At 33.3% G+C, this 15443-nt stretch overlaps 1 protein-coding gene across 6 annotated transcripts in view; it reads left to right on the top strand.

Moving 5' to 3' along the window:
- The window catches only part of LOC108744502 (proto-oncogene tyrosine-protein kinase ROS), an 80771-nt gene extending 65636 nt beyond the window's left edge, over positions 1-15135 (top strand). Inside the window, exons 5-27 of one of the 6 annotated variants that reach the window (XM_025973163.1) lie at positions 653-892; positions 4548-4692; positions 4755-4877; positions 4933-5260; positions 6227-6424; positions 6484-6803; positions 6861-7369; positions 7438-7624; positions 7684-8001; positions 8064-8260; positions 8366-8755; positions 8813-9285; positions 9338-10176; positions 10233-10841; positions 11609-11836; positions 11902-12126; positions 12494-12686; positions 12740-12851; positions 12905-13099; positions 13154-13584; positions 13645-13799; positions 13907-13960; positions 14119-15135. In XM_025973163.1, the coding sequence (XP_025828948.1) occupies positions 653-892; positions 4548-4692; positions 4755-4877; positions 4933-5260; positions 6227-6424; positions 6484-6803; positions 6861-7369; positions 7438-7624; positions 7684-8001; positions 8064-8260; positions 8366-8755; positions 8813-9285; positions 9338-10176; positions 10233-10841; positions 11609-11836; positions 11902-12126; positions 12494-12686; positions 12740-12851; positions 12905-13099; positions 13154-13584; positions 13645-13799; positions 13907-13960; positions 14119-14417 (6768 nt within the window). In that variant the 3' untranslated portion in view covers positions 14418-15135. The remainder of the gene's footprint in view (positions 1-652; positions 893-4547; positions 4693-4754; positions 4878-4932; positions 5261-6226; positions 6425-6483; positions 6804-6860; positions 7370-7437; positions 7625-7683; positions 8002-8063; positions 8261-8365; positions 8756-8812; positions 9286-9337; positions 10177-10232; positions 10842-11608; positions 11837-11901; positions 12127-12493; positions 12687-12739; positions 12852-12904; positions 13100-13153; positions 13585-13644; positions 13800-13906; positions 13961-14118) is intronic. The other 5 variants (XM_025973164.1, XM_025973166.1, XM_025973167.1 and 2 more) reach the window with 5 other exon arrangements.
- The last annotated feature ends 308 nt before the right edge of the window (positions 15136-15443 follow it).

A 15443-nucleotide genomic window follows, 5' to 3' on the forward strand; every position in this document is an offset into this window, starting at 1 on the left:
AACATCAAATACCCGATATTGAGACATTCCAAATATGATAAATGAATACAAATAATGCACAATATAATGAAAATAATTCTATTGTACTTAAATAAATTTTTAATTATCCTTAAAAATTAATGTTATTTCAGTACAATTTGTTCAATCTAACAATAATTTTATTTAACTGGACGTATATCTTGTAAAATACCGTTGCAACAGATTTCTGCTTCGGCTTCCGCAACTGCGGAAGTTCGGCCCACCTTTTCACATCAGCTGCTGCATTTGCTTCCACATCGAAGCCATTCATTGGCCGAATGCGCCGTCATCGCTATCACTTACAGAAATTGCTATAATAATAAACATTGGTGAAAACCGACCAAATTGCTGTATATTATTGGTTTCGTTAAAGTTCTTTTTGTGCTTTTCTCGTTGAAGTATGTACTCGTTACATTAAATAAAGTACTAAAACACAAAATTCGACGTGAAACCTTAAAACGCATTTGGACTGGATGCTCATCAACATTTAGTTGGTGACTTTCTTTAACATGGGGTAACTCCTTGAATGTCGAAACGAGTTTTAGGGATAACGCTACTATATCCTACAAATCTATCCGGTTTTTGGGTCTATTCCCCGAAACTTTATCGCTCTAAATATTGTACTTTTTTCCAGTTTCGAGTTGCTCTCCTATTATCGCAGCAGCAGAAGCCCATTGTTTCGGAACAAAGTGTAGTTATCAGCACGTTATCAGCAGGAGTACCAACATCAGCCCCTGTCATTGTACGCGCGGTAACAGTCGATTGTACGCGCATCAGCGTGAGCTGGGAACCCGGTCCCTTTCCTAACGGCCCTATCCTTTCCTATGTGCTTCGTATTACTGAAAACGCCCCACAAGGATACTCGGCACTTGAGGTGTGCCACTAAAAGAAAATTTATTTTTAATAATAATTATGCACAATCTTTAGCAAAGTTGCACTCAACGCATTAATTACTCTATTCTTGCTTATTAATATAAATTAAAATGAATAATTTCTTTTCATGCGCTAGATTTCTATAACAAAAGAAAGGTGACTACCAATAGGTATTGGTATGGTAAAATCAAACTGTATTCAAACGACACAAAAAGCTTAAACTTTTAAAAAAGTTTCCATCATGGCCGCTATTGGTCATGAAAGGTTCATCTTTTATTAAGTGTGTATTTTTCAACTAGATTTTCAATGCGTCTAATGACGCGTTTATCATATAGAATAACACATTGTTCTATTTTCTTTACTCTTGTAAGCAAAAAATGTCCCCATTTAAATGGACCTTTTACGAACAACTTTTTGAAGAAATGGTTTATTTCTTGAACTTGGCTTGTAAATCATCCTTCCAAGAACCCATTTCACGTTGTTAAACATCTCTAGATCCATTATGTTGCTGTCTATATGCAATTATTCATAAACTATTAAACAGATCTAGCTCGCACTCTAATAAAGACCTACAAAGCCCCGTCACCAAGATGTTATATTGTAATGTTCGTGGGTTTAGCAAAATTAACTTCTAAGACTGATAACGACAAAAACTATTTATTTACACTGATTATTAAAAAACTTAAAAACACTATTAAATTATTAATATATCACTATTCACTGCGCTATTTATATCACTGCTATCACTGTCAGTTTATTTCTGTAACAGTCAATTTATTTCTTCTCCTTTCAGCGATCGTCTCTTCCTTTAAATACACTTTTGTTTACTTTCGGGAGCCTTCTGGAAACATCCGGATAGTTTATTTTTTTAACTGTTTAACTGCTTTCCCAGAACGCAGGTATGACACACACATTTACAAATACGGCGCACATGAAGAAAGGCGGCTAGTCGGCGAGTCGATAAGCTGTTCACGCACACATGTGCCCGATCGCACACAAATACACTCGTGCTTGCTACAATATGTTACTTATGGTCATTATTGCAAAAATAGTGCAATGGGCTTCATCTTGGGCTTCATCTTGTAATTAAGACCGAACGAATAAAACCAAGACCAAATACGCAAGACTAAGCGAAAAATGATTACTTCTGGTGGATGTATGAGTTAAACTGTTCAAAACAAATTTAGTATATCCTTTTCTTGGAACAAAACGTTTTTAGTGTACCGTATTTGAAATTTTCAGTTTGCTTTACTATATTTTAACACTAAATATAAATAAAATAAACTTTGCCAGTGTTCGAGAAAAGGGATCTACAAGAATGTCATTGAAGTTCCTACATCTGAATAACACATGATTAGAATATAGACAAACAAATTTTTTTTGGATTTATTTTTACTTCTTTCGAGTACCTTGTACCTACCATTTTGTTCGCTAAAAGATCAATTTATGTATTGGAAGATGGGTAAATTTTCAGAGTTTTTCGTATCTCTCACAATTATCGTCACCATTTTCTTTAAAAGTCATGAAAAGCTCGTATGTATAACAAAAAATTTCAGCATTTAAGACAATTATTGTGTGGATAAATAGAAAAATTTGCGCTTAGAAGAACTAATTAATTAAGAACAAGACCAAGATGGAGACTATGTCAGCAAGACCAAAACCAAGACCAAGACCAAAACCAAGATTATATGAGCAAGACGAAGACCAAGACCAATACTGAAAGTATTTGAGCAAAATCAAAACCAAAAAGGCATAAGCAAGACCAAGACCGATACCAAGACTGGTACACTCTTGGTCTTCACCTCTTGCTCTGCTCATCACTATTCGCCATTATCTCGAAAAGTTATCCATCGATTTTGATACATAAAGAGTGAAATTAAAGATCTTTCAATATCCATACAACTTTCACCGGTACTACTGTAGAACGTAAACAGAAAATTCTATGGCCCGAAAACTGAATTTTCCGACTTTGATCGTTGTTTAAAAAAAAACGAGTCAAAATTGCCCAGCAACCTTCAAATCCTTTTGTATGAAATTTATCAATCATTTATACACAATTTAAACTAATTTTAGACTTTAAATTCTGTATCTACGAACGNAAGCTCGTATGTATAACAAAAAATTTCAGCATTTAAGACAATTATTGTGTGGATAAATAGAAAAATTTGCGCTTAGAAGAACTAATTAATTAAGACCAAGACCAAGATGGAGACTATGTCAGCAAGACCAAAACCAAGACTATATGAGCAAGACGAAGACCAAGAGCAATACTGAAAGTATTTGAGCAAAATCAAAACCAAAAAGGCATAAGCAAGACCAAGACCGATACCAAGACTGGGATAGTCTTGGTCTTGACCTCTTGCTTTGCTCATCACTATTCGTCATTATCTCGAAAAGTTATCCATCTATTTTGATATATAAAGAGTGAAATTAAAGATCTTTCAATATCCATACAACTTTCACCGGTACTACTGTAGAACGTAAACAGAAAATTCTATGGCCCGAAAACTGAATTTTCCGACTTTGATCGTTGTTTAAAAAAAAACGAGTCAAAATTGCCCAGCAACCTTCAAATCCTTTTGTATGAAATTTATCAATCATTTATACACAATTTAAACTAATTTTAGACTTTAAATTCTGTATCTACGAACGTACCAATGTACAATACACACATTATGTAAACTCAATACTTCTGATGGAGATTTCAATTAATACCTAATAGTAAAAATGTTTTCTAAATGCATTTTTACTTTTTAAATATTTTATTTTTCTTTATATTTCTTCTGACGAAAACATTGATTAATTTTTCTTTTCATTTATTAATTACAATTCAGAAAGAAGATCACATTTCTTTAATCCTAATAGAAATCTAGCCAGTGCCTATGCAGTTTTTCGCTCTTATACAGTTTTTTTTAATAGTATTCATAGAGCAATCCACAGAAATGCTTCATGTTTCTTTTTATTGCCTTGTTATATTAAAACTAAAATTTTCATATCTTTGCTATTTGCAATAAATACACTCTGCTAGTTTTCAAACACAAAAAAATCCTACTACCTCTTGTTTGTGTATGTTATGTATGTACCTATTATTGTCTTGTATTGTTGTCTTTAAACCGCTTGTTAACATTCTCCTGTTATTAATTTTACTATTATTTCTTCACAATTTTATATAGAGTGGTATGCATGAAAATATACAATACTATCAATATATTGTTAATGTTTCAAGTATATATATAGTGAAGTATATACCTACTTATATACTACCGTATAAAGTATTTACTTTGCCTCAGATTATCTACTCCAAAATTTTGTAGTATCTACTACTCAAACCGCCTATTTGGTCTCCCTCTTTGTGGTACATTGCTTATGTACTTATGTAAAGTAAATGTTTTTTCTCGAAGTATTAGCATTCCGTTTATTTCATGCATACCACTCAATATATTTATCAAATACTTAAAATAAAACTACAACTTTTCTAAAACAGATTTGCCAAATACGTATTCAATGTAATACTTAACGTAAGTAAGTAATACTTACTTAAAGTAAGTTTTGACTGACTTTCCTTTCAGCTAATTACCTATAAAAGTTGTAGTAGGTACCAGTTTCTAATACCAATAAATTGTTATGATTTTATCGAATATTTTTTACAATCACAGGACATTCCTATAGAAAGAGGAACTTCAGTTATTTTTGGTGGATTAAAACCTAATACCAGCTACACTATTTCGATGGGTATGAGGAATGGAGTAGGTTCTGGACCTATGGTACAAACCACCGTATCAACTTCTCCTAGACCCAAAAGTATTTATCGTTGAAATATTGAAAAAGAAACAAATGATTTGATTTAATTCTTACTTTTTTAGTTGAGCGTAGTCAAAAACCGATTTTAATTTTAACTGCCAATCATACCGTTGTTCAGAGGGGCGTCAACATACTAGACGAAACAAAAGTACTGTACAGTACTAATTATAATAAAATTATCAGAGGCAAGGATCATGACATGAATTATATTTCTTTTATGCCTTATATTCAACATTATAGGTACTGCCATTCACATTAGCAAACAGGTCCTTTTCATCTCTGTTTCTTCAAGATCGTCGGAAAGCATTCTTCGTATGAACTTATCAGAGAATAAAAATAAAAACGTTACTGTAGTCTTATCCAGTACAGAAACACATAACACTGACTTTAGGCCTCGTGATCTTTCTGTCGACTGGTTAAACAATCAACTTTACATTCTTGGTGAAACTTCTGGTCCCAAAAAGACTTGGCAGGTCACAAGATGCGACTTGGATGGAAAAGGAATTCAAGTTGCTGTCGCTGGACTTCAAGAGAAACCCCACCATATGGAAGTTGACCCGTGCAACGGGTAAATGCAAATTCTAATTAATTCACTATATTTATTTAACAGATTCAAAGAAAATGCCTTCATTAATTCCAGAATTAAATACTTTTTTTATCTAAAACCGTTTCACCACTCCAACTCTTCATCATGTGGATGAAATATAATGAACTAAATTCAATTGTAATTCGTTCAATTGATGAAGTCACGGAGTGACCAAACGAACGTAGATGGTAGAGGAACTGCGTCATATTTGGAATACTACTTTGTTTTTTGAGGATAAATTTAAAGAGAAACGGGATGGCTCAATAGAAAATAAATTAAACTATTGACAATTTATTAAACTTTAATAATAAAAACAATCAAACATAACAAAAACCAGAAACATTATCAAAATGCCTATCAAACAAAAAACTTCAAAAATTTAGATTTGACTGCAGCACATTTTTTTGACATTTGCTAACACTTTTCCTTAGAAACCAATAGATTTCTTATCTTTGTAACAACTTTATAGTCTTTAGATCTTTAGGTAATCAATCTTTTTTAATCAAAATAAACTAAAATAATATCTAATTAATTCCAAACTATGCTGTCTTTCGGTATTCCAAACTAACAACATACCACCCTAACATAAAATTCCAAGTCACATTTTAAATTCTAGGTATATTCACAATATCATAGTAATATCATAAACTAACAATACTATGAAGATTTAAAGTATTACAATAAATGATTATCACTGATTGCATTCTTACCGAAATTGTTTTCAAAACAGGCATCTCTTCCCTTGTGGCTGGTAGCTGAAATGCCAAAGTGGCATCCAGTTTTTCATACTCGATGTCTTCATGTGTCCTGCAGTATCCCAAATATGCTGCAGTTCCTCTAATAAAAATAATTTTGAAACTTGTAAAAGCCTTTTATCTTGTTACATTAAATATGGATAATAGTAACATTTACGCCTCTTAATTTTTATGTATTTAATGTTACTTTTAGATTTCTGTTTTGGGTTACTTACAATGGTCTTTACCGATTAGATTTAGCCGATATTAGCAATGGCCTAAAACACGAACATCAACCTTTAAAAATTCTCTCCATTCTCGATTTAGGAGCATTTACTATAGATTGTATAAATTATCGTTTGCTCGTGGCTAGTCAGCGGGATAATACTGTAATGTCAGTGTCTTTAAACGGGTAAGACATTCATTTCGATTATTAAAGTATAGTTCGTCCTTCAATATTATGTTATTCAGAAAAGAAATCGAAAAGATGAGCAAGAACATAATCAAAGCAAAAATGCAAAAGGTGCTATCCATTGCAACAGTAAACCAACTTTTCTACTGGACCAACGGCGATGAGCTTTTTTATGAAGCATATCAAAACGCCACTGATACTCACTACCATAATAATTTACCAGATCCGTTAGATAGAAAATATCACAATATTATTATTAGTCATCCTGATTCTCAACCAATTCCAAGTCCTGTTAATCCCCCAACCGCTTTGCAAGCCATTTTTGGAAACGATTTGGCCAAAACCACGTGGCAAGCTCCCCATTTACTTGGTTTTCAAGGTGATTGAGTGAAAAAGCGTCAAAACTTCAGAAATCACTTCCTTTTTCACATTCCAGGCAAAGGAGCATGGCAAAACTGGACCTACGCAATATCAGTGATTGATACCAACACCAGTCAATTTTTTAATTACACAAATATTAGTACCACTTCTTTCGTTATACGGGATCTTAAACCTGATACAGAATACGTAATAAATGCTGTAGCATATACGGAAGGTGGAATAGGTCAATGGTCCAAGGAATTTCGAGGAAGAACTCTTAAGCTTTCTAGAAGTAAAAAATATCCTACTATATTTTGGTCGGCATCGGAAGGCGTGTTTATCTCTGACACAACTGGTGGAAATGTGGAAAAACTCATTCCACAATCATATTTCAAAAATAATCAATTTACTGATATCAAATGGTACAATGACCAAATCTATATGGTGACCAATACATCAAGAATATTTTCATATAATTTAACAAGTCGTACTGGTGAATTTCTAACTAATATTGAATCAGTGAGTAGTGTCGCAATTGATTGGATTGGTAAGAAATTGTACTGGTCCAATCCTAAACAACAAGTCGTAAGTTAAATGTTAACAAAGTTTGGTCCTATCAGAGTTCCTGATTTTGAATTGTGTTTAATTTTTAGATAATACGAGGGAACCTAAATGGCTTTCACCAAGAACCATTGCCAATTTTGAAACCGGTAAAGGAATTATCAATCGATCCAGTGAGAGCATATTTGTACTGGTCTACGGGTTACGAAGTTGAATGTGCCCATCTAAATGGAGCTGACCGCATTACATATTATTCAACAAAATCTTTTACAATACAAGGTAAAATATTACTTTGGATAAATTGTCATTGTAAAACAAGAAAGGTAATTGAATTTTAGTAATGGGTTTAACACTGGACTTTGATCATAATTCAATTTTTTGGATTGTGCGTGGTTCAAACGGATCCCAACTTTATCAAGCTCCGTTAGCTGGTATTGATACATTAAAAAATACTCCTCCTAAAATTTTTAATTTAACAGACCCGTATATGCAAGGACCCCTTTGTTACTTCAACAATAGATTGTTGTGGTTACAAAATGACAAAAATGCTATTATTAGTAATTTAACTGGTAACAATATGGCAAGACTTGGAGGCAAGAGTTTGTACGGGCTTACTACGTTTACAGTCATGGATTCCGATCTACTTCAGTGGCCTAGTAAGTTGGAAATATGGTTTTCCTTATAATCCTTCATGTAATTATTGTATTTACCCTTTTAGATATTTCACTAGAAACCCTCAACGTTTTACCAGAACAAGTTATTCAAAGCTCAATTCAGGTACGTGGAATGTGGGATTCGTTTTATATAGAATGGAAACCAGTAGATAATGTAAACTATGGCACTGTGTTTTATGAAATTCGAGTGGACGTTATCCAAGGAAATTTTCACGATAACACCGATGGATCTGAAGTTCAAGTAAATAGATAAATAATAGCTAAATGAAAGAACAATTCAACCAAAAAAATAAAATTATTGGCATTTCTTAATGCTCTTTATCAACCAAAAATAACTTTATTTTAGGTTGTAACAAAAACGCCTTCAATTAAGTATTGGAAAAAGGTTGCCCCATTTACAAAATTAATGATTAATTTGAGAGCTTATACATACTGGGGTATTTCACCAATCACCATTACTGAAATATATTCTCCTTCATCTACACCCTCGTCTCCAACTGATCTCAGAGTATATATTACTCATGAGTATCCCCACTTTGAATACAAAGACGTCAGAGCAACATTCAGATGGAATCCCCCCCTTTATTCAAATGGCATTATCAAAGGGTATAAAATCAAATGTTGGTACAACAGCAATGGTTCTGACATAATTGTAATTAACAACAGTACTGCTGATGCGAATCAAAAAGAATATTACTTAGAAAACCTTTTGAAGAGTCAGAAATATTTCTTCCAGGTAACGTTGAATATTCATACATAAAGTTTACTGTTTGACAAATCATTATGTTTTCAGGTTCAAGCATTTACAGAAGTAGGAGATGGAGAGATATCTCCAACCATTTCAGTAAATACTAGTGACGAATATCCTGTACCAAAACTCCTAGTCGCTTCAGAAGATTCGATTTTTATTCAAGATATCGATAATAACCAAAACTATTCGATTTTACATGGAATTAGTACTCCAGTGGAAATGGCATTTCTTATTAAAGAAAAGAAACTGTTTTGGATAAACAAAATGCAGGAACTATTTATGTACAACATGGAAAATCATAAGAAATCAAAGTTAGTAGATTTGAATAACTCTTGTTTAAGTTTAACAGTCGATTGGATGGAACGAAGTCTATATTATCTCGAAACAAATAGCATAACTGAATCCACAATATACAAACTAAATCTTAATCACATCGATAAAGGACTTTCTAAAATTGAAACGATCTTAACAACATCATCGGTCATTTCAAAAATCGAAATATCTCCATTTACAAGGTAATCATTGAATTCATAAAAGATTTATAACATTAGATACAAAATTTTTTAGAAAACTCTACTGGGTGGAAGAAAACTACTTTGGTGAGAATCATATAATGCAAAGTGAATTAAACGGCTCTGATATCCGTCCTTTCTTCGTACAACGATCTCACAATAAAAGATCGTTGGAAAGCGAAGAAGAGGAATCCTGTAACTGTCCAGTATACCCAAATGTAGAAAAGACCTTCACCGTTGATCATTCCGACTCCAAAACAAAACCGGCAATAATCTTCATCGACAGTGATACCCACGCCATAACCTCATCCGATAAAGACGGTTGCCACTGTGAAATTTTAGCAAACCATCAGGTTGTTGGAGACAGTTTTCCATTACAAAAGCTTAAATCAGACTTTAGTAATTTGTATTGGACGAATAAAACACAAGGTCACCTTTATTCTTTAAGAAAGAAAGAACTGAACGTTACCAAAGGTCAAGAGATATCTGATGCCCACGACATGCAAATATATGGATCCCACATGCAACCATATCCTGAAGGAAAATGTTTAGTTCCTGAATACAAAAAAGATACAACCATATCCCTTGTGCATGCGACGTCTCACAGTCTTACACTCGCTATGCCCGAGGTCACTTTAAACAAAGATTGCGAAAATGTATCTCAAGCTACTGTAGAATATACCATTCATTACAAACAGTACCATGAGAACGATCTAAACGAATGTTTCGGCGACTGTTCAGAAATAAAAACATTAGAAAAGGTATTAACCATTGATGGACTCAAACCATTTAGTAAGTACAGTTTTTGGGTAAGTGTCAAGAATTATTTTATGGAATTAATGAAGACTGAATCCCAGAACAGACATTCAATCATAATACAAACCTCTGCAGGTGGTAAGTATCATTATCTATTTTTATTTTTTGCTTGCTATTTTAATATCTTTTTGCAGCTCCCTCGAAACCCCGAAACGTATCGGCGACTGTATTAAATCCAAATATGGCAGAAATCGTCTGGGCTCCACCGGAAAAATTGAACGGAGAATTTGTTTCATACGAAATACATTGGCAAACAGAAAGCACGCACGGAATAAGACAAAAAGGAGAACAAGAAGTAAAAAACCTCCAAAAACATGTTGCAAATGATACATTATTCACATCAACTCTTAGTAAATTAGCACCAAACGAAACTTATTCAATATGGATTAGGGCTAAGAGCCAGACAAACGAATCATTCAACGACAGTGACAGTATAATTGTTAAAACTTTCCCCGAACCTTCGGAAATAAGTTTGCTCAATGCAACAGCTACTACTTTGCAAATAATTTGGAAACCTTACACTTATGCAGAAAAAGTTGATATACAGTATTCGCTACTTGCATCCAATGTTTGGAAAGATATTTCTGAGGATAGGGTTGAATACGATGGAAATGATACTATAATTATAGTGGACGATTTAAAACCCAAAACGCAGTACAAGTTCAGAATGAAATTGCTGTATCCTTTATATTCAGAACCACATTATTGGCCACATGATGTGCGATTTATATTTGAAACGCTGGGTAAGAAAATTAAATTGTCTATACTTTCTCATCATCATCATAAGGTCGTCAGTCCTAAGACTGGTTGGACACGCATCTCCACTCTTTCCTATCCTGCTCTAATCTTCGCATTTCCCTAAAGCTAGAACAATCCACATCCTTAACTATTTGCGAACAGTAATCTAATCTAGGTCTACCTCTACTCCCCTTAACTCCCGTTTCTGCCTCTAATACGTCTTTGACTAGACCTTCATGCCTGAGAAGGTGTCGTACTAACTTAACTCGCCTATTTCTTATTGACTTCCATACAGTCCTCTGCTCTCTTACTCTTTCTAATACCCCTTCATTTCTAACCTTCTCTATCCACGGTATCCTCATCATTTGCTCGTAACACCACGTTTCGAAAGCTTCTAACCTTTTCTTTTCCGCCGCGTCTACTGTCTATGTTTTGCACCCGTACAGCGCCACGCTCCAAACATACACCTTTTTCGGATTTCTAAATTAACCGTTCGCGAGCATAGAAGTGACTTCTTTTTATTGAAGACGACTAGATCCTGCGCTATCCTCTGCTTTATATCCCTACTACTCCTTCCGTCCTGACTTATCTGACTTCCTAGATACCTGAAATCGGTCACTTCTTCTAATTTTTCGTCTCCTATCTTTATACATTCTACTTTAATTAATCGCCCTATCGTATAATAATCGTTTGAACAGATGTTAATAATTTCTTCCCACTAACTATTATTATTAAAATCCCTACATATCACAACTTTTCAATTCATTTTAAGGAGACAGACCTTCTCCACCCGGAAGGCCCTATTTACAATTAAAAAGTGGAAAGTTTATTGTAATGTGGGAGAGTCCGAAAGATAATGGTGCAGTAATAGAACTTTATAAATTGGAAGTGATGGAACTTTTATACTATAACGAACGCAGGAAAAGAAGTACCGATTATGACAATAAAGCTGCTATAGAAGAATTCAACTACACCTGGACAGAAATTTACAATGGAACTGGTAAATAGGATTATAACAATAACGTTTTTATATTTATTTATCATACTTTTAACTTTTTCTATTAGAACCAGCCTGGGAAATAGCAGGCCTTAAAGAAAAAAATCACAAATATGTATTTCGAGCGTCCGCTCTAAATATGTATGGTTGGAGTGCGCCAAGTAATGAAAGTGATATGTACGACCCTGTTGAATTCGCTAAATTGAACAAGCAAGACCCGATGACGTTAATAATAATTGCAATAACTGTTCCTTTGGCGTTTTGCATTGTTTCCATCATATGTTTCGTTTGTTGTAAGTACTTCTTAAAGCTAAAATAAATCCTTCATTTAATTTTCATCTTTCATTTTCTACTAAAACTCTTCTAGAAAGTCTATCCTTTCTCCACACAAGCTGTTTAAATAAATATCTTCTACTGAACTTTCTTTTTTAAAAAAAATATTTTCAAGCAGGTTCCGTTTACAGAATGAGAATTCTACTTCTATACGTAAATTACATACCTGTACATATATGTATGTATATATAGATTTAAGGTGCATACTATGATTTTATGTACCATATAATTGAGCATATAATTCACAAATGAAAAGTTACAGTAATCAGTTCATCTGCTCTCATTTTTATCAATTTTTATTTGTATACGTACTAATTTGAGCAAAAGTGATATTTTCAGGCAAGCTGCAGTGTGCGAAAGATAAGAAATCTAAGCAGCAACTCATCCTTTCACCAAGACCAGATGTGGAACTTGCTACCCTTCGAGAACTGCCACGACGAGGAATCCACAGTACCAATATCCTATATGTACCGAATCAGCCTCTTCTGGAGGATGCAACAATGTTACCCCATATAAGAAGGCAATTTTTTTTACTTTTATTAAAAAATGTATTTTAATGTTGCTGTCTTACAGAGATTGCATCACACTGACAAAATTTTTGGGAAGTGGTGCATTTGGAGAAGTATTCGAAGGAAAAGCACGCGGTATTTTGGCAAATGGTGCTGAAGTAAAAGTAGCCGTGAAGGTAACACGATAACTAATTTTTGATTTCTTAGATTTAATTGTATTTTTGTAAAGGCATTAAGGAAAGGAGCCTCGGATTCAGAAAAGTGCGAATTCCTTCAGGAAGCACAATTGATGAGTCATTTTAAACATGAACATATTCTTCAGCTTCTGGGTGTTTGTTTGGATAATGATCCTCAATTTATTATAATGGAGCTAATGGAGGGTGGAGATTTGTTAACTTATTTAAGGTCATCGAGAAATCCATCAGTAATTCATTTATTTTTTTTGTCGGAGCTATTTCTACAATATACTATTTTTCAGTTAAACACATCAAGCCTTTCATTGCTTGACTTGCTGAAAATGTGTGTAGACGTTGCGAAAGGATGTAAATATCTCGAAGAGATGCATTTTGTACATAGAGATTTGGCTTGTAGAAACTGTCTAGTTTCGTCAACTAACCGAGAGACCCGAATTGTAAAGATAGGAGACTTTGGACTAGCAAGAGATATTTACAAAAATGACTACTATCGAAAAGAAGGTGAAGGTCTTTTGCCAGTAAGATGGATGGCACCTGAATCTCTAGTCGATGGAGTATTTACTAGTCTCTCAGATGCGTGGGCTTTTGGAGTTCTTCTATGGGAAATAATGACCTTAGGACAACAACCATATCCAGCTCGCAATAATTTAGAAGTTCTTCATTACGTTAAAACTGGAGGTCGATTAGGAAAACCACAACATTGTCCAGAGACTCTGTAAGGATTAGATAATCTTTATTGAGATACTCCTGAAAATTAACTTGTTTTTATTTCCAGGTACGATCTAATGCTAAAATGTTGGTTATATGAACCAGAAAGAAGACCGAGTTTTAAGAATTGCCTTTATGTCCTCGAAGACTTGCATACGCAAAAGAAAAATGATCCTGTTACTGGTGCTCACGAAGGACAGTACATCAGCACGGTAGAAGAGAGTAAGTACTAGAAGAAATATTTTTTTAAATCATCATTAACCATGTCCATTTTGTAAGCGTACTCCTAACCAAATGCATGATAATAATGAAAATGTCAATGATTGCAGTGCCTTATGGAGTATCTAATCAAGCATATTTTCAAGACGAAATCATTAATTCAGGTAAAAATACTAACCGCATACCTACCTTAATTTATTGTCATGCACATTAAACACATAGGTACCTATTATATTATTATAAGTTTTAACCAAGCTTTCCTCATATTACTGGATAATTCGTTTATACATAGATAACATCAGTTTCGATATTTACTTTGTAGAATCTTCTTGGAAAAGCGATGGTAGTGGTGGGGATATAAACAAAGAAAGGACACCTTTCCTGCAAAACCTGAATGGTAATTTACCTTCTGAGGGAGCACAGGATAATATTCCTAAATATCTCGAGCTGATTTATGATAGTGATAGTCAAGTAGAAGACGCTAGAAGTAACATAATGGAGGATCGCTATTTGGATAAAGACGGTTATGAGATTCCAAGGACTGATAATCCTAAAGAAGGAACTGTATCCGTTACGAATAAAAATGTAAACAAAATAAATAATGAAAACCAAATGCTATAAAGCTAATTGATCATCATTTTTTAAACAAACGGTGAAAAAATATAAATTACTTTTACACCGAAAATGTACAAAAAGGGAAATCGCAACCATGAATAGAGAAATGTACCTGAATTAAATATTAAGGAAAGTATATCCTAAGTAATGTAAATAAATAAAATTTTGCTAATCATCCTCATGTATTTGAAAAGCTAGGTATTTTATTTCACATGTATATATATTATAAGCAGAGTTTTTTAGTGGTTTCTTTTACTATATCAAATAAATTACCTAGTTGAAACTATATTTGACTGCCAAGTGTACATAAAGTTCCTTGCTTAAGTTTTCGTTTTCTCTTATAAAACGGGTCCCACATGTAAAATTGCAATGTAATGAGCATACAACATATTCTACCTTTAATTAAAATACCTATACATTATACATGACGTTTATCAAACATGTTGTAATACAACTTTCTGTAGACAAATGATATTTTTTCCTGTATATATTATTATATATGTATTTACTTAATTTATTGTGACGCATTATACTAGAAAATAACTCAAGAATAACCATTACGGTTTACCTGTTCCATATGGAGTTGCTTCTTTTTTTATTTTTAAGAACATATTTTTATTTTAAGTTACTATTAATGACACAAAAAGACTCGTAGTATTAATAAACTGTCGATATATGTAAATACAAAGCTATAAATCAGATGTATGTAAACGGAATCGTTCAAAGTTTAATAAAAAAATAATAGCAAAATCCTGGATTTTTATATTGTGTTGATTTTGATTGGTTCGGATTATGAGTATCTTACAATTTGAAAACACAAGTCTATAGGTACAGTAGTCGCCAATGATAGTCTAACGTATACATACGTATTTAGTATTTAGGAAGGTAGATCTGTAAAATCATACTGTTCAAGACTAAAGTTAGCAAAACGAACGATTTACAAGTCTTCTCTCGTTTTGTATTGTAAAACAGATGAAAAACTTTTAAATTTTAAAATTTACTACCGACATTTTCATGCTTGGAACCCCCCCA

Source organism: Agrilus planipennis, unplaced genomic scaffold (genome assembly GCF_000699045.2).
Source record: "Agrilus planipennis isolate EAB-ADULT unplaced genomic scaffold, Apla_2.0 scaffold33, whole genome shotgun sequence".
NCBI classification, from domain to species: domain Eukaryota; kingdom Metazoa; phylum Arthropoda; class Insecta; order Coleoptera; family Buprestidae; genus Agrilus; species Agrilus planipennis.